The sequence below is a fragment of the Oncorhynchus keta genome, chromosome 10 (assembly GCF_023373465.1).
Source record: "Oncorhynchus keta strain PuntledgeMale-10-30-2019 chromosome 10, Oket_V2, whole genome shotgun sequence".
NCBI classification, from domain to species: Eukaryota; Metazoa; Chordata; class Actinopteri; order Salmoniformes; family Salmonidae; genus Oncorhynchus; species Oncorhynchus keta.
In genome coordinates this window covers 46763977-46781962 of record NC_068430.1, presented here as the reverse complement: position 1 = coordinate 46781962, position 17986 = coordinate 46763977, and the positions used below count along the sequence as shown (strand labels likewise).

The following is a 17986-nucleotide window of genomic DNA, read 5'->3' as shown; positions in this document are numbered from 1 at the left end:
GTGGATAGTTCTGTAACGCTCGTCTGAAGAAGAGGGAGTGGACCAAAGCGCAGCGTGGTACGTGTTCATGATGTTTATTAAAATCTGAACACTAGAACAAAATAACAAAGAGAAAAAACGAACAGTTCTGTCAGGTGCAGAAACAGAAAACAATTACCCACAAAACACAGATGGGAAAAGCTGTCTAAGTATGATTCCCAATCAGAGACAATGATAGACAGCTGCCTCTGATTGAGAACCACACCCGGCCAAACACAAAGAAATAGAAAACATAGAACTAAAGAAACTAGAATTCCCACCCTAGTCACACCCTGGCCAAACCAAAATAGAGAATAAAACCCTCTCCATGGCCAGGGCGTGACATGATCAATGGAAACAGGATGCACCTGAGCTCAATTTCAAGTCTCATAGCAAAGGGACTAAATACTTATGTAAATAAGATATTTCTGTTTATTACGTTTTTATAAATTAGCAAAAAATTCCCCCAAAACTGTTTTCACTTTGTCATTATAGGGTATTGCGTGTAAATTGATGAGGATTTTTATTTACTTATTTTAGAATTAGGCTGTAACCTAACAAAATTTGGAAAAGTCAAAGAGTCTGAATACTTTCCGAATGCACTGTATGTGACATAGTACACCATTTTCTCAGACAACTTTTTGCTCGTGAGCATTACTTTCAGAACTACTGGCTAAAAAGTAAAGTATAGAAAAAGTACCGGAGAATCTCTTTAAATAAATAGTTTAAATACAGACACTGAATGCCTGTGTTTTGAAAAACAGAAAGGTTCCTTTTCTGTTCCATGACAGACTATGTTGACCACATACACATAAACAGTGTGAGTGTGTATTACCGAGGAAGTTTGGGAGACTCAATCTGTAATGCCCACCTTTTCCTTTGATGTATGCATGCAGGGAGGGATACAGGCCATTGCTACTACTGTAGGGCTGGCTGGCCCTGGCTAACTGAGCTAACACTAACCCAGAGGTAACCCTCCTGTCCTGTAACTGTACCATACAGAGACTAGACCACAGACACTCACTCTCTCTCTGGGACCCTGCATGGGTTCCACTGGAAACTGGTGCTAGTGGATCTGTGTGTAACAGTGTCTATGTGATGTTAGTACCTCTCTGTGACATTGTGTGTGTTTGTGTGTGTATATGTGTTTTAGAATGTGTTGGTTTTCTATGTACTGTAAGTGTGTGTTTCTCTGTGCTGTGACTGTGGTTGTCTCTTTTGAGGCTGTACTAGACCCTACTGGACTTTGTGTGTGGGACCGGACATGTTTATGTGATTGGTTGTTGATTGAACTGATCAATTTGGGATTGCATTTTGGGGAGTTCTAGCCTGGTGGAACCAGCCTGATCTCAGCGGTCAGACTGCTTAACCTGGCTAGGATTGTTCTGGTTTTGAGCAAGACTGTGTGAACGAAGCCTTGTATAGGTTCACTCTTAACTTAGCTGTGCACCCAAACCGCCCACAACGAAATCTAGACTTCCTCAACTGTTCCCATCAAATGTGTGTTTCCTCTGTGCCTCAGTACCAGGAGGGCCAGAAGAGGAGGAAACCCAACTACAGCAGTGTGGACCTGTCCGAAGTGGAGTGGGAGGACAAGGATGACTTTGTACGTCTAAATCATGACGTAACAAAACAATTGACACACACTCCTGTTAAACTACTACTGCCTTTACTATACTTAAAGGGATACTTCGGGATAACTTCCCCAGAGTCAGATGAGCTCATGGATACAATTTTTATGTTTCTGCATCCAGTATGAAGGAAGTTAGAGGTAGTTTCGTGAGCCAATGTGAACTACTGTAGCGTTAGTGCAAGGACTGGAGGTCTATGGTATCTACTAGCATGCTATCATTCACCTTAGACTTCCAGTCAATGTGCTAACGCTGGTTAGCAATTGCGCAATTGCTAGTTAGCAACATTCTTCAATCTGCACGCAGAGACATACAAATGTTATCCACAAGTTCATCTGACTCTTAGGAAAGTAGATAAAGGGCTTCATTGACAAAATCCTGAGGTATCCCTATTTATTTAAATAACCTGGAACGTCCACTCAGTAAGAATTGCCACTGTTTTCCAGGGAGTTTTTATTTTTGTATCTTTATTTAACTAGGCAAGTCCGTTAAGAACAAATTCTTATTTTCAATGACGGAACACTGCCCGCTCAGGGGCAGAACGACAGATTTGTACCTTTTCAGCTCGGGGATTTGAACTTGCAACCTTCCGGTTACTAGTCCAACGCTCTAACCACTAGGCTACCCTGCCGCTGTATACTCTAAGACAGCATGGACTCTTTGCATCCTGATAAATATCCTGTTCTTATGTTACAGCTGCGTAATGCCATGGTCAACAGGAAGACTGGGACATTCTCCATGGAGGTGAAGAAGACAGTGGACAAAGGGGTGAGACTGAAGATTCAATTCTGACAATTAAAGAAAAGATTACACTCTCCTTTTTGAACCCCTTAAGGTCTATGGGCCCGGGAATGGGTTAACATATGGAATTGTTTTAAGAAAGCCAAACCAAGGATCATTTAGCTATTTGATTTAGAATTTTAGGACCCCTAAAAAAATAGTTGCAATAAGTTATTTAATCAAATGTGGGCTTAATGCTATTAGCCCATAGGAACACATTGAATACATTGCAAAACAGATATCCCCAAAAAATAAATAAAAAGGAACTATGTTTTGCAGTGTAAGTCCTATATCTGAGAGATCTACGAAAGATCAGGAAATCTTTAAAAAAAGAAAGAAGGTTTTAACCAAATTGAACCACTTTTTTATGTTCTAAACTACTTCCATATATGCTTCCATTTATTTTTTAAACTGGTACCGGGCTACATTCAGACGAGGCTTATGGGGTGGGCTTCCTAGAGCAAAACAACCAGCATGTAAGTGTTCGTACATGGGTCCCAAGGACAGAGTTTGGCAAACCTTGTATTAGTGTGTAGGCTAAACCTTTCACACGCTACCGACAAGAAGTTGGCAGATCGGTGGTGCCGACTGACGCTTGTGGGGGTCGTAGAGCAAAACGTCATCGTGTTTGTGAGAATCTCATCTTCGGACGCTACCAGACGTTTTCATGAGAAGACCGATTTGCGGGATGTTTCCTGGTCCTACAAACACCGCTGTAGCTCTGCCACCTTCCACCGCAGATTCGGAAGGCCGGCGTAGCCCATTCAAAACAGAAGTCTCTAGCGTAAACAGACATTTTTTTTATGGGGATTCTTTGATTATGCTAATTCGATTTCCGCAGGGGCACGGACTTCATCTTTTAATGAGATCCACTGGATGACTCCTCATTCTCCATGCTTTTTATGTGCTTTCAGAAAAGACTCCTGAAGATGCACAATGACTATTTCTACACTGAAGTCAAGGGAACTCCCTTCAGGTAAGGGGAGATGCTTTGAGAGTAGGGTACACACACTACTTTAGTTTTTCAGCACATTCATTGATTCATCCATAAATCTTGATCAATACTCTGATGTCCTGAGAGTTGACACGATGGCTGGTTCAGTGAGTGTGTAATGTGTCTCTGTGGGCCCATTTCCCAGACACAGATAACGCCTAGTCCAGTGGAGGCTGCTGAGGGGAGGCTTGTAATAATGGCTGGAGTGGCGCAAATGGAATGGCATCAAACACATGGAAACCTTGTGTTTTATGTATTTGATACCATTCCACCTATTCTGCTCTAGCCATTACCACAAGCCAATTCTCCCAATTTATTATACCACCAACCTCCTGTGGCCTAGTCCTAGACTGAAAAGCAGTTTTATTTAACTAGGAAAGTCAGTTAAGAAAGAATTCTTATTTGCCAAACCCTAGGGTAGCCTAGTGGTTAGAGCGTTGGACTAGTAACCGAAAGGTTGCACGTTTGAATCCCTGAGCTGACAAGGTACAAATCTGTCGTTCTGCCCCTGAACAGGCAGTTAACCCACTGTTCCTAGGCCATCATTGAAAATAAGAATTTGTTCTTAACTGACTTGCCTAGTAAAATAAAAAATAAAAATAAAACCTGGATGATGCTGGGCCAATTGTGCGCCACCCAATGGGACTCCCAATCCCAACTGGTTGTGATACAGCCTGGAATCAAACCAGGGTCTGTAGTGATGCCTCTAGCACAGAGATGCAGTGCCTTAGACTGCTGTGCCACAGTGGAGAATCCCCACTGAACATTATTTTTAGTCCAGGACTAGGCTTTATTCTGTGTTTGGGAAACCAGCCCTAAGAGTGTAACTGTTGACTTCTCTCTGCTGCTCACCCTGCTGTGTGTTTCTGTGTTCAGTGTCGGAGTGGCTTTGTCTAGAGGCCATGGCAAATTCTTCTTCAGAGGAAACGTCTCAGTGGAAGCAGGTAAGAGCCACTCACTCACTCACTCACTCACTCACTCACTCACTCACTCACTCACTCACTCACTCACTCACTCACTCACTCACTCACTCACTCACTCACTCACTCACTCACTCAACGAACTATGAGAGCTTCATCAGTTTCATAGACGTTTATGGATATTCTGTACCTGTGGTCTGCCTGTTCTTAAGTCCATATATCAGGGCACTCAGCCTGGCCCTGTTGAAGCGTCACTTATCTGATGTTCATGTGTTTTGCAGGGCTCCTTGACCTGGAACAGCCAGATGTTGCGCTGGCAGATGAATGGTAATGCAGGGGGTTTTGGGTGATGTGGGGGGTTATGAGCTTGGGATAGGTCAGTCAAGCATTATATAGGTTATTGCTTTCTGTGGGTGTGTTCGTAAATTCACTCTGGAATGCCAGAGTGCGCTCAGTGTTCGCTTTGGACTTTTGTAAATTAAGAGCTTTGTAAGATTGTCTTTTGGTAAATTCAGTGTTTTGCTCTCGGAGTGCACATTGGACGCTCTGGCCGAGGAGTAGGGTTGATCCGAGCGTTCTGACCTCAAAGGCTGTCAAGCACCCAAGCTCACTGGCTAAATCTTGCTAGCTTGCTAGCTAGCTACTTCCAGACACAAATGAGAGAACACATCACTCTGACCATTTTACTCGCCCAAGCAGAGCTGGTTAGGCTGCTTTCATGTTATCTAGAGCATTGGTGACTGTAGCTGTGCTGCTGGCAATAATTGAATTATGTTTATTTGCCGTCACTTACTGAGACCTGTCATATTCAACGAGTGTTTGCGCGTTCGTAAATTCATCAGTTATTCTGCACTCTGGTACACTCAGTCAAGAGTGCTCTGAAACCTGAGTAGATGTAGTGAAATTACATGAACGCACCCTGTTTCTCTTAGTAGGCATGTTATGTTGAGCCATGTGATATAACAGCATGTCTGGCTATGTTCTGTTCAGCTGAAACGCAGCAACATGGGTTATTTGCCTGAAATAGAGTGTGCCACTTTCTATATTTTTCTATCTATAATTTAGTTTAGTTTCTGTTGGTCAGCTCCTCAAGTGTTTTGGGTGTGTGTCTACCTATTAATTTGACAGGACGTATTGCAACACAGATGAGCACCATGAGCACCGCTCCCTCTCCCAGATCCAGGCCATTAAACTCTACCTGACCGGACGCAAGCCACACATCAAATGTAAGTTACACCACACTGGGATCTACTGGGGTTTCATTATACATCCTGGGAAGTCATATAACCTAGCTGTAACCCTAACCCTCGCTCCAACCCTAGCCTTAACCCTAACCCTATATCCTATGTCCTGTCTGTAGAGGACTTGGTAGTGTGTTTCCAGGACTGAACCACTCCCTCTCTGCTGTAGGTGACAGGGAGCTGATCCAGGAGGTGTTGTTTGATGCTGTGGTCACAGCCCCACTGGAGGCCTACTGGACCGGCCTGGCCCTCAACAAGTCCGAGTGAGTCTAGCCTACTAACTCCTGAACTTGAACTAACTCCTCCTCAACTCCTTTATGCAACTCGCCTCCCTCTGTTGCTCTCAGAGCTCTTTGCGGGGTTGGTGGTCGTCGTTAAAAAGTTCAAAACATCAACGACATCAGCGCGTCACTAGGGCTCTCTGCTTTGATCACCCTTGTGGTTCCCGCCTCTTCCCACAATCCTCTCTACTCTGTGGTATCGTGATTAATGTGCTGAATGTATTACTCTTTGTTTTCATTGTTTGTTTGCATCACCCCAACAGGAACTCAGACAAAGGGGTGGAGATTGCTTACCTAGGCACACGCACTGGCCTCTCTAGAACCAGCCTGTTTGTTGTCCCAGAGCACCTATCCAATCAGTGAGTACGATACTGAGCATCTGGCCAATCAGTGCAACAACTGAGACAAAGCAATGTCCCAGTGACTTGTAGTCTCTCCTCTGACTCCTTCATGTCCTCCTGTCTCAGAGACTTCCTGACGGCAGAGGATAAGGAGGGGGTGTTCAACGCTGACCACTTCCCTCTGTGGTACAAGAGAGCAGCAGAGCAGGTTCCCGGCACCTTTGTCTACTCGATCCCCTTTGGAGGTATGGAGACACTTACACAAAACGTACCTTTACTCTATGTCCAGAATCCCCTCACCTTAAACACACCTTCACTTAACACAAGGTGTTACACCATCATTTACTTGCACTGTATTTCAATTAAGTTGTCTTTGAAGTACAACTTCATTTTACTTTAATCAATATACAGTTTCTCTAATATACAGTAGCTCACTCTCCCTTATTTGTAATTGAGTGTCATCTGTAGCCTATTTTCCTCCTCACCCCACTCAATAGATCTCTTTAGTTAACCCTGTCTACTGTATCTCTGGGTTACCGTAGAGATTCAGTGTGTCTATGATAGGTTTTACCATGAAGATTTAGTGTATTTGTGTCACTGATATAGGGTGTAGTTAGCCTCGTCACTCTGGGAGACATGCACACATTAATCTGGTCTCCCGTAGCTGAAGGCGACATCGTGAACCCCGAAAACCAGAAGCCTGGTAAATGTTTATCTATTTCCGATCAACTTTTCCTGTCACCGAAGGCAAATCTATAACCCGGAATGCCCTACCAGTTTTTACGGACTATCCACTCTGTGAAAATAAACGTTTAAATCCAACTTTTCCAGAGTTTACCGAATTCACACCATGTCACCTGTGAAAGGCCGTACATTTTCACTGACAAAATCCTAGGCGGGACAGCACGAAATGAGACGCAGAGACGTGACTTCAACAAAAAAAGGAAACTGTATTCTGTGTTCTTTCAACTCTCCCCAGGACCGTAAAAACTAACAGTTGGTACCAAACGCCAATCCAACAGCTTGAGCCAAACCATTAACAGGACATCCTACTGTCCTGGAATTCACCATAGTCTCTGGCTCATCATCACTCTCCCCCCTCTGCCCCTTCAGTCAGGCCTTTAGAGAGCACAGACAATACTCAGTCAATTGTCCCCAGGTGAGCACATGTGGCTGTGCTGCAGCCCACCTCCAGCAGAGGGCGCAGTCGGACCACTTAACTCATCTGAGCCCTCACACACCCTAAAGCCAAAGGTTCGTTGCCAGCTGAGATCACGCGGTAATCTTGCATGGCGACAACTACGGAGTATGGGACTAGGGAGTGACTTTTGGAAAATGTGGATTTAAACGTTTATTTTTACCATAGTTCACACACTTTATAGCCCGTACCGATCTGTAAGGCATTCCGTATTATAGTTTTGCCTTGTGATGGGAAAAGGTTCACGGAAATAGGTCAATCAGAGGGGCTGATAAATATGTTATTGGGGTACAGGATGTGGCCTGCAGTGACAGGAGACTAGATTGTGTACAAGTCTCACTGAGCGAAGAGGCTAACTACACCCTTTATCAGAGACACAGATACAGCGAATCGTCATGGTAACCTATCAGAGATACAGTACACATGGTTAACTAAAGAGATCTATTGAGTGGGGTGTGGGGAAAAGGGCTACAGATGACACTCAATTACAAGTTAGGGAGAGTGAGCTACTGTATATTAGCGAAGCTGGGTTGTGTTGTACAGCTCATCTCTCACTGCTGTCTGTAATTTTTTAAATTATTATTTTTGTTTTAATGTGCCCCACTTTCTTCCCACTGAGGGAAAGAGGGGATCAGGATCACACTGTTCCCTGTTGTCTACCAGCCTCTACCTTCCTCTAACTGCTCTCATCCCTTAGTCTGTAAAATATCCCTACTTTACTATCACCTCCCCCATTTAATACTATAACCTCCTCCAACAATCCCTGTCCCCAGAGGTTCTGTAGTGCTAGTATCAGAACTGTTTATTTTTCATAAGAACACATCACTCTATCAGAATCACTTCAAACATCCTGGTTGTAGGCTACTGATGGGATTCCATCACTGAGTGGAGTACTATGGTTTGCTATTGCCTGCTGAAAGCTGTGGGTATGGCGCCATCTTTAGGCTAGAAAAGGAGTATTCCCTTTTGTTTCTGACCTGGTTTTCCAGCTGTGATTATGCTGAGGTGCTGAGGGTGGAATGGAATATATAGTGTATTTTATATATTCTTTTGAAATAGTAGGAATTTTCCATGTACACAACATTTGTTGATTGAGGCTAATATCTGTGCTTCTGTGTTCCTGTTTTACGCCAGGAAATGAGAATAAGAGTGTGGTTTTGGCCAGCACTGCCATACAACTGCTGGATGACAGGAAGTCGCCTATTGTTGCCTGTAAGCTCTCTGAAAAAGACCCTAACTTCTCCCTGACATAGAGGGCTACTGTACCTGTTATAGGCTTGTAACTGTAATGTTTTAAACTATATAAAAACCCTTTGAAGACATGTGAAGAAACTCTTTAATACATTTTTAAATCCTCTTCTAGATGTACAGTGTGCTGACTGTTCTGTTTGTTTTTGTTAAAACCCACTATAGCCGTTGGGATTCAGATGAAGCTGGATTTCTTTCAGAGGAAGTTCTGGACCGCTAGTAGACAGGTAGACACACACACAATATCCAGTGCTGTGAGACATGCTTTATGGATTATTCTAATAATTTATTAATCTTATTGATTTGATCCAGTGTGCTGCTCTGGATGGGAAGTGCACCATTAGCTGTGATAATGAGGTAAGACCAGACAGTAGCTGTCTGTCACTGGCTCATGCTACTTCCTGTTTCTTAGCATGTGGTCCATGTCTCAGATGTTCTACTTACTGTCTGTGACCTTTCTGTTTCCTCTCAGTATTTAATTATTAAATGATGTCATGCCTTAAAGATCTGAATTAATGTTCCTTTATTTCTAACAGGACATCAAGTGTTACCTTATTGACAACAACGGATTTATTCTGGTCACAGAGGACTACTCTCAGGTACCATAAATTATATACTAGATGTGTGTGTGTCCTGTAGCTCCCCTGGTTCTTAGTATTTGCCTTTAAATAAACATCTTCCTCAGACGGGGCTGTTCTTTGGAGAGGTGGAGAGTGCTGTTATGAACAAGCTGCTTCTCATGGGCTCCTTCAAAAGGTTAGAGGATAAATCATGTTAGTCATACCCACAACACACACACACACACACACACACACACACACACACACACACACACACACACACACACACACACACACACACACACAAAATGAATGGTCTATTTTCTCCTCTCTCTAGGATCACTCTGTATGACTACCAGGCTCTCTGTAGAGTGTATGCTGGCAGCAGTGACAGCGCACGCTCTCTATCACATGTAAGTACTGTCCCTAAATATTGTCACATGTAAGGACTCTCCCTAAATATCACATTTACATACTGTCCCTAAACTACTCATCAGACTTACATACATCCCCTCAATGCTATTTATTTAATTTCTTCTCTCCCAGCCCTTCTCCATCGTGAAATGGCTCCTGACCAAACTTGTCATGTGAGAACAATAAAATAATCACCTTGATACGATAAAATAATGAGATGCACTGATTATCAACCACAGTACATATTATTGTATTATTATATCAATGTATGTTTGTTTTCCTCAGTTTGCTGCTGGAGTTCAACCTTTACAGCTGGTGGCATGTTGATCTCTCAGTCAAAGGTCAGTGTGTGCAAGAATATACCTTGAGGTGTGTGTCTTTCGTGTTTTTATTATGTTAAGATTTACATGTCCCATCTCCAGCCCAAAGGTCGAGGGGAAAGACCATGATGGTGCCATGTGACACGGAGTACCCTGCATTCGTCTCTGAGCGTACCATCAAAGAGACCACGGGAAACATCGACTGTGAGGGGTGTGTCAGGTACTTGTAACACAGTTACCTTATCTTATCCTCATTGCAACTCCCCTCCAAGTCTCCGACCACTACCTTGTATCCTTTTCCCTCTCGCTCTCATCCAACACTTCCCACACTGCCCCTACTTGGATGGTATCGCGCCGTCCCAACCTTCGCTCTCTCTCCCCCGCTACTCTCTCCTCTTCCATCCTATCATCTCTTCCCTCTGCTCAAACCTTCTCCAACCTATCTCCTGATTCTGCCTCCTCAACCCTCCTCTCCTCCCTTTCTGCATCCTTTGACTCTCTATGTCCCCTATCCTCCAGGCCGGCTCTGTCCTCCCCTCCCGCTCCGTGGCTCGACGACTCATTGCGAGCTCACAGAACAGGGCTCCGGGTAGACGAGCGGAAATGGAGGAAAACTCGCCTCCCTGCGGACCTGGCATCCTTTCACTCCCTCCTCTCTACATTTTCCTCCTCTGTCTCTGCTGCTAAAGCCACTTTCTACCACTCTAAATTCCAAGCATCTGCCTCTAACCCTAGGAAGCTCTTTGCCACCTTCTCCTCCCTCCTGAATCCTCCTCCCCCCCCTCCTCCCCTCTCTGCAGATGACTTCGTCAACCATTTTGAAAAGAAGGTCGACGACATCCGATCCTTGTTTGCTAAGTCAAACAACACTGCTGGTTCTGCTCACACTGCCCTACCCTGTGCTCTGACCTCTTTCTCCCCTCTCTCCAGATGAAATCTTGCGTCTTGTGACGGCCGGCCGCCCAACAACCTGCCCGCTTGACCCTATCCCCTCCTCTCTTCTCCAGACCATTTCCGGAGACCTTCTCCCTTACCTCACCTCGCTCATCAACTCATCCCTGACCGCTGGCTACGTCCCTTCCGTCTTCAAGAGAGCGAGAGTTGCACCCCTTCTGAAAAAACCTACACTCGATCCCTCCGATGTCAACAACTACAGACCAGTATCCCTTCTTTCTTTTCTCTCCAAAACTCTTGAACGTGCCGTCCTTGGCCAGCTCTCCCGCTATCTCTCTCAGAATGACCTTCTTGATCCAAATCAGTCAGGTTTCAAGACTAGTCATTCAACTGAGACTGCTCTTCTCTGTATCACGGAGGCGCTCCGCACCGCTAAAGCTAACTCTCTCTCCTCTGCTCTCATCCTTCTAGACCTATCGGCTGCCTTCGATACTGTGAACCATCAGATCCTCCTCTCCACCCTCTCCGAGTTGGGCATCTCCGGCGCGGCCCACGCTTGGATTGCGTCCTACCTGACAGGTCGCTCCTACCAGGTGGCGTGGCGAGAATCTGTCTCCTCACCACGCGCTCTCACCACTGGTGTCCCCCAGGGCTCTGTTCTAGGCCCTCTTCTATTCTCGCTATACACCAAGTCACTTAGCTCTGTCATAACCTCACATGGTCTCTCCTATCATTGCTATGCAGACGACACACAATTAATCTTCTCCTTTCCCCCTTCTGATGACCAGGTGGCGAATCACATCTCTGCATGTCTGGCAGACATATCAGTGTGGATGACGGATCACCACCTCAAGCTGAACCTCGGCAAGACGGAGCTGCTCTTCCTCCCGGGGAAGGACTGCCCGTTCCATGATCTCGCCATCACGGTTGACAACTCCATTGTGTCCTCCTCCCAGAGCGCTAAGAACCTTGGCGTGATCCTGGACAATAATATAATAATAATATATGCCATTTAGCAGACGCTTTTATCCAAAGCGACTTACAGTCATGTGTGCATACATTCTACGTATGGGTGGTCCCGGGGATCGAACCCACTACCCTGGCGTTACAAGCGCCATGCTCTACCAACTGAGCTACAGAAGGACTACACCCTGTCGTTCTCAACTAACATCAAGGCGGTGGACCGTTCCTGTAGGTTCATGCTCTACAACATCTGCAGAGTACGACCCTGCCTCACACAGGAAGCGGCGCAGGTCCTAATCCAGGCACTTGTCATCTCCCGTCTGGATTACTGCAACTCGCTGTTGGCTGCCTGTGCCATTAAACCCCTACAACTCATCCAGAACGCCGCAGCCCGTCTGGTGTTCAACCTTCCCAAGTTCTCTCACGTCACCCCGCTCCTCTGCTCTCTCCACTGGCTTCCAGTTGAAGCTCGCATCTGCTACAAGACCATGGTGCTTGCCTACGGAGCTGTGAGGGGAACGGCACCTCAGTACCTCCAGGCTCTGATCAGGCCCTACACCCAAACAAGGGCACTGCGTTCATCCACCTCTGGCCTGCTCGCCTCCCTACCACTGAGGAAGTACAGTTCCCGCTCAGCCCAGTCAAAACTGTTCGCTGCTCTGGCCCCCAATGGTGGAACAAACTCCCTCACGACGCCAGGACAGCGGAGTCAATCACCACCTTCCGGAGACACCTGAAACCCCACCTCTTTAAGGAATACCTAGGATAGGATAAAGTAATCCTTCTCACCCCCCTCCCCCCCCTTAAAAGATTTAGATGCACTATTGTAAAGTGGCTGTTCCACTGGATGTCATAAGGTGAATGCACCAATTTGTAAGTCGCTCTGGATAAGAGCGTCTGCTAAATGACTTAAATGTAATGTAAATGTAAATCTGTGTATTAGGCACCGATAAACTCACTTAGCCTGTGTGTTGAAGGTGTATACACAATACAGGGTAATTTCATGCGTTAGTTCTGGGATAGGCGTCCCGCTAGCGCAACTTCCGGTGAAACTGGAGGACGCGCAATTCAAATAAATAATCATAACAATTATGGATATTAAACATTTAGGTAAACACAAGCGTCTTATATCGGTTGAAAGCTTAAATACTTGTTAATCTAACTGCAGTGTCTGATTTACAGTAGGCTTTACAGCGAAAGCATGTCATATGATTGTTTGAGGACTGCGCCCCACATCAAAATATTTCTCCACCGGCACAGGTTTCATAAATTCACAAATGAAATATTCACATACTTTCTGAAAATCTTACCCTGATTTGTCATCCAAAAGGTCCCCAGCTATAACATGTAGTGTCGTTTTGTTAGATTAAAATCCTTCTTTATATCCCAAGAAGTCTTTTGTTGGCGCCATCGATTTGAGTAATCCACTCGTTCAACATGCCAAGATAGGAATCTTAAAATCTACCCCTAAACTTTGTTTCAACAAGTCAAAATGTTTCGATTCAAAGATGCCATCAAATGTAATTAAGCTATAATATTTCATACAGAAAGAATTATGTTCAATACGAAAACGATATTAGCATGTGCGTGTCATCGTGTGCATACACAAATTTCCAAGTCTGTGTCCCTGTAGTAAAACTAATTTTTCTTACTCGTTTTAGAAGAAACAAGTCTGAAACAAAGACTACTGACACCCAGTGGAAGCCATAGGAATTGCATACCTGGAGCTAGATTTAATTATTTCCCTACACATTCCATTGTAAGAGCATGCCCCCCCCAAAAAAAAAAAAAAAAAAAATGTTGGTTGGTCTTTCTTTTTATTTTTTCCAACCATGTCTATTGTTATAGTCTCCTACATTATTTTAACTTTTCTACAAACTTCAAAGTGTCTTCTTACCAATGGTACAATTATATGCGTATTCTGGTTTCAGGGCCTGAACAACAGGCAGTTTAACATGGGCACGTCAGTCAGACAGGAAGTGGAGAAAATAGGGACCTAGCCTTATGTTAAAAGCATCCACTCAAATCTCTCTTTCTCTATCTCACTCCTCAGATCTTTTGTAATTCAGCAGATTCCCAGCAGTAATCTCTTCATGGTCGTCGTGGACAACAAGTGTGACTGCAGCTCTGCCCCCCTGGTTTCCATGGATCCCATCGAGATCATGTATATCCTTTACTAACCCTCAATACGTTTGAGGTGTTGGAGTGTATTGTTAGTACAAAGCTTTTAAGTATTTTTTAATATAAATGTTTTGTAAGTGAACTCTGAACTTAGACTTTAGTGTTCTGAGAATGTGCATAGCTTCATTGTCAGAGGTATTAATACATTTCTCATACATGTAGCTATTTATGAAGCATGCATTACGGTTTGGTTTTCTCATCATGCTAGAATGATGTTGCAGAAACAGTCACCACACTATCAGTTAAATGTATCGGAGGTATCTGAGGTGTGGTTCATCATCAGTATTTCTATCCTTAACCCCTCTGCACACAATGAGTCTCTGAAATGTGATAGGCTGAAGTTTCAGAAAGACAGAAAGCGGCCAGAAACGTGTCATCCTTTTCACCCTGAGGTACGCAGTGTGTAGATATGTGTCTGCGTCACAATTCTGTGATTACACGGAAAGTACATGAATGCCTCTTTGAGTGTTTAATATCATGAAATTAAGCATATGTGACCATCTGTATATTGTCTGAACAATGTATTGTATGTATTAATTCATTTCTATGGTCTGAAACTCCTGTGATGCCCCCTGTGTCTGATGCAGGAGAATGCCATGGAGTGTGGAGGAACAGCAGGCCTCTCTGCCCCCCTTACAGCAGCACTGCTCCCCCTACTGGCCACTCTCATTAGCAGGTGACCACACCGCCCTCGAGGCCCACCTTCCTGGACCCAACACTGGACCTAACACTGGAGAGATTGATAGACTGGCGCACCATCAAATGCTGACAACGCACAGGGAGCCTCGCCAACAAGAAGAACTTGCTCACAACTGAGTTACTTATTACCAACAGAGAGATGGACCAATTGTAAATCAATCTCCCTGACCAGCAGAGAAATGACAAATTAGACATTGTTCAAGAGAAACAGAACAGTATTCAAAGGGGAAAACAATATGGACATTAGACAGAAAAAAATATACCTGAGAGCAGCAATGAACGGGTTTCACAAGATGACAGAAAGGACAAAATATCAGTTGGATAACAAAGCCAGCCCTCTGTGATGTAGGAACTATCTTCCTTTATGTGCAGTCAGTGAAAGCATTACCATGTTGATTTAAATCTGTTGGTTCACTCCACATTAGCGTTCCAAAATACTTCAATACACTCTCACAGCTGTAATACGCTGACTGTGCAAGCGGCAAGGCAGGATTTTACAGAATAAAAGATCCACTTTTCCCTACGTTCAGACAACATAACACGGGCAACGATATGTGATTGTACAGATATACTAAACACAATATTTGACATAATTTATTGCATGAGACAAAGTCCACTTGATCAATAATTATTGCTCTAATACAGTATAATATTGTGGCACTGGTGACGATGAGATCTATAGTGCCACCATTTGGTCTGGTGCAGCCATCTAAGGTTGCAGTGACTTTATATTCACACAGCTACTAAGGATATACTTAAGGTTTACATACCACATTTCATTGCCCCTTGTCCATCGGCACAGTTCTTATAGCCAGTTACCCATGGTGGAATTATCTGCAGGGCTTGACATGAACTTTTTCTGAAACTTGTCCTTCAGACAAGAAAGACAGATTTTTTTCCTTTTCTTTTTTTCTTTCTTGTCCGAACGGTTAAGGAGAACTGGCCAAAACCTCCCTCTGTTAAGGTGAGTGAAATGTAGCCTTTGCAAGTATCTGCAAGTCCAGCGTTCATCAAAGCACAGCTCCCCTGCCAAGACCTGCCTGCACTCTTGGCTCTGCCTTATGTCAGTGTCTCAGAGTTCTGGTCAGAGTCTTGTAAGCAGGCACAGGTGTGAGCAATTAGTTCATGATTTAGTGATATCTTCCCTTACAAGCTGTCCTACAGCTTCATCACACTATCCCCATCCTGGGTGGAAAAGACCATCCCTGAGTTGTTCCAAAGCCATGTGGTAACTTTGGACTACGCTGGTGGCTGCCAGTCATGCTCCCTGAGATTGTTGGGCTCCCGTTGACCTTCCTCCCACTGAAAGAGATACGGCTGGTGCTTCCCGTTGCTGAAGAATGCTGGAAGTACCGTCTCGTAGATGCTGGAGGTCAGATGACCCCTATCGTGTGCTAGATACAGCTAGCAGTCCTTGATGCAGAACAGCCTCTCTCTGGGAAAATACACAGCAGAATGGAACCCCGCCCTGTGATAACCCAATTGGGTCATGGGTTGACCTCCAGTCGGCGGGATGGCCTGCGAGGTTGGGCAGGAAATCTCTCTCTCTCCCACCCAGCCGGGTCGTACTGGAGTGTCTGCAAATGAACAAGGAACAAAGGGGTTGAGTTGTTTGAAATGCACGATAGTTTTAGGACCTCTCTCCGCCAATTCTATACGGCACAGTAAAACCTTCTCTACCACTTGGAAAGGGTGTTTGTAGTGTAACACTATAGACTTTACGTCCGTCCCCTCGCCCTGACCTGGGCGCGAACCAGGGATGCTCTGCACACCTCAACAGTCACCCTCGAAGCATTGTTACCCATCGCTCCACAAAAGCCGCGGGCCCTTGCAGAGCAAGGGGAACCATTACTTCAAGGTCTCAGAGCAAGTGACGTCACCGATTTGAAACGCCACTAGCGTGCACCACCGCTGACTAGCTAGGAATTTCACATCGGCTACAGTAGCACCTCTGAAACTTAGGACATACCCACCACTTCTTAGCCTTATTTCGAACCAAACCAATTTACCCACAGATTAATATAGATAATTGGCCTGAAAATCAAAGCTAGCCTTCTGCTGACCGGAGGCACTAGCTTGGTGTCTTTTCACTGACCGCACTAATGTTGACAAAGTGTCATCCAACCATAATACATATTCACTGACAGATGTAAACATTTTCCTGTGATCTATGTCAAGCATCATATTGACGAGAAGAACAATTTCTTAACCTCTAGTGACTCCCCATCCCGCATGAGGGAGCGTAATCATCGACTGACACTAAGTAGGATAACGCAACGGACATAAATATTCCTAGAAAATATTCCTATTCATGAAAATCACAAGTGAAATATAGAGACACAGCTTAGCCTTTTGTTAATCACCCTGTCATCTCAGATTTTCAAAATATGCTTTACAGCCAAAGCTAGACAAGCATTTGTGTAAGTTTATCGATAGCCTAGCATAGCATTTTGTCCAGCTAGCAGCAGGTAACTTGGTCACGGAAATCAGAAAAGCAATCAAATTAAATCGTTTACCTTTGAGCTTTGGATGTTTTCACTCACGAGACTCCCAGTTAGATAGCCAATGTTCCTTTTTTCCAAAAATATTATTTTTGTAGGCGAAATAGCTCCGTTTGTTCTTCACGTTTGGCTGAGAAATCGCCCGGAAATTGCAGTCACGAAAATGACGAAAAATATTCCAAATTAGCTCCATAATATCGACAAACATGGCAAACGTTGCTTATAATCAATCCTCAAGGTGTTTTTCAAATATCTATTCGATAATATATCCACCGGGACAATACATTGCGCAACTGGTCACCTGGTGGCTCCCAGAGTGATTCTCGTGTAAAATACTGGAACGCAGCGCTTTTCAAAACATGAGGCACTTCCTGGTTGGATTTTTCTCAGGCTTTCGCCTGCAATATCAGTTCTGTTATACTCACAGACAATATTTTTAGAGTTTTGGAAACTTTAGAGTTTTCTGTCCTAATCTGTCAATTATATGCATATTCTAGCATCTTGTCCTGACAAAATATCCCGTTTACTACGGGAATGTTATTTTTCCAAAAATGAAAATACTGCCCCCTAGTCACAATGTTTTAACTAAACAGCACTTTGAATGGGTTGAAACCGGTACTTGCATGAACTCTACTACGTTAGACCATCATGACATATGGTAGAAGAACATCCCAGTTCAACCCACTGTCCCCAATCCTGGATGGAAAAGCTTGTCCCTGAGTCACTCCGAAGCCATGTGGTAACTTTGGACCACGCTAGTGGCTTCTGGTCTCGCACAGCTCGTGCTCCCCGAGAACGTTGG

The 17986-nt window shown here is 44.4% G+C and overlaps 1 protein-coding gene across 1 annotated transcript in view; it reads left to right on the top strand.

Annotated features, from left to right (window-relative positions):
* The window catches only part of LOC118372827 (voltage-dependent calcium channel subunit alpha-2/delta-3), a 55784-nt gene extending 39843 nt beyond the window's left edge, over positions 1–15941 (top strand). Inside the window, exons 18-38 of the mRNA XM_052527203.1 lie at positions 1541–1624; positions 2346–2417; positions 3344–3405; positions 4300–4367; positions 4625–4670; positions 5472–5569; positions 5754–5847; positions 6129–6224; positions 6333–6451; positions 8539–8616; positions 8818–8879; positions 8965–9009; positions 9189–9251; positions 9338–9408; positions 9550–9625; positions 9759–9799; positions 9912–9967; positions 10049–10166; positions 13857–13969; positions 14294–14376; positions 14572–15941. Coding sequence (XP_052383163.1) covers positions 1541–1624; positions 2346–2417; positions 3344–3405; positions 4300–4367; positions 4625–4670; positions 5472–5569; positions 5754–5847; positions 6129–6224; positions 6333–6451; positions 8539–8616; positions 8818–8879; positions 8965–9009; positions 9189–9251; positions 9338–9408; positions 9550–9625; positions 9759–9799; positions 9912–9967; positions 10049–10166; positions 13857–13969; positions 14294–14376; positions 14572–14664 — 1638 coding nt within the window. The 3' untranslated portion in view covers positions 14665–15941. The remainder of the gene's footprint in view (positions 1–1540; positions 1625–2345; positions 2418–3343; positions 3406–4299; positions 4368–4624; positions 4671–5471; positions 5570–5753; positions 5848–6128; positions 6225–6332; positions 6452–8538; positions 8617–8817; positions 8880–8964; positions 9010–9188; positions 9252–9337; positions 9409–9549; positions 9626–9758; positions 9800–9911; positions 9968–10048; positions 10167–13856; positions 13970–14293; positions 14377–14571) is intronic.
* Positions 15942–17986: the final 2045 nt, after the last annotated feature.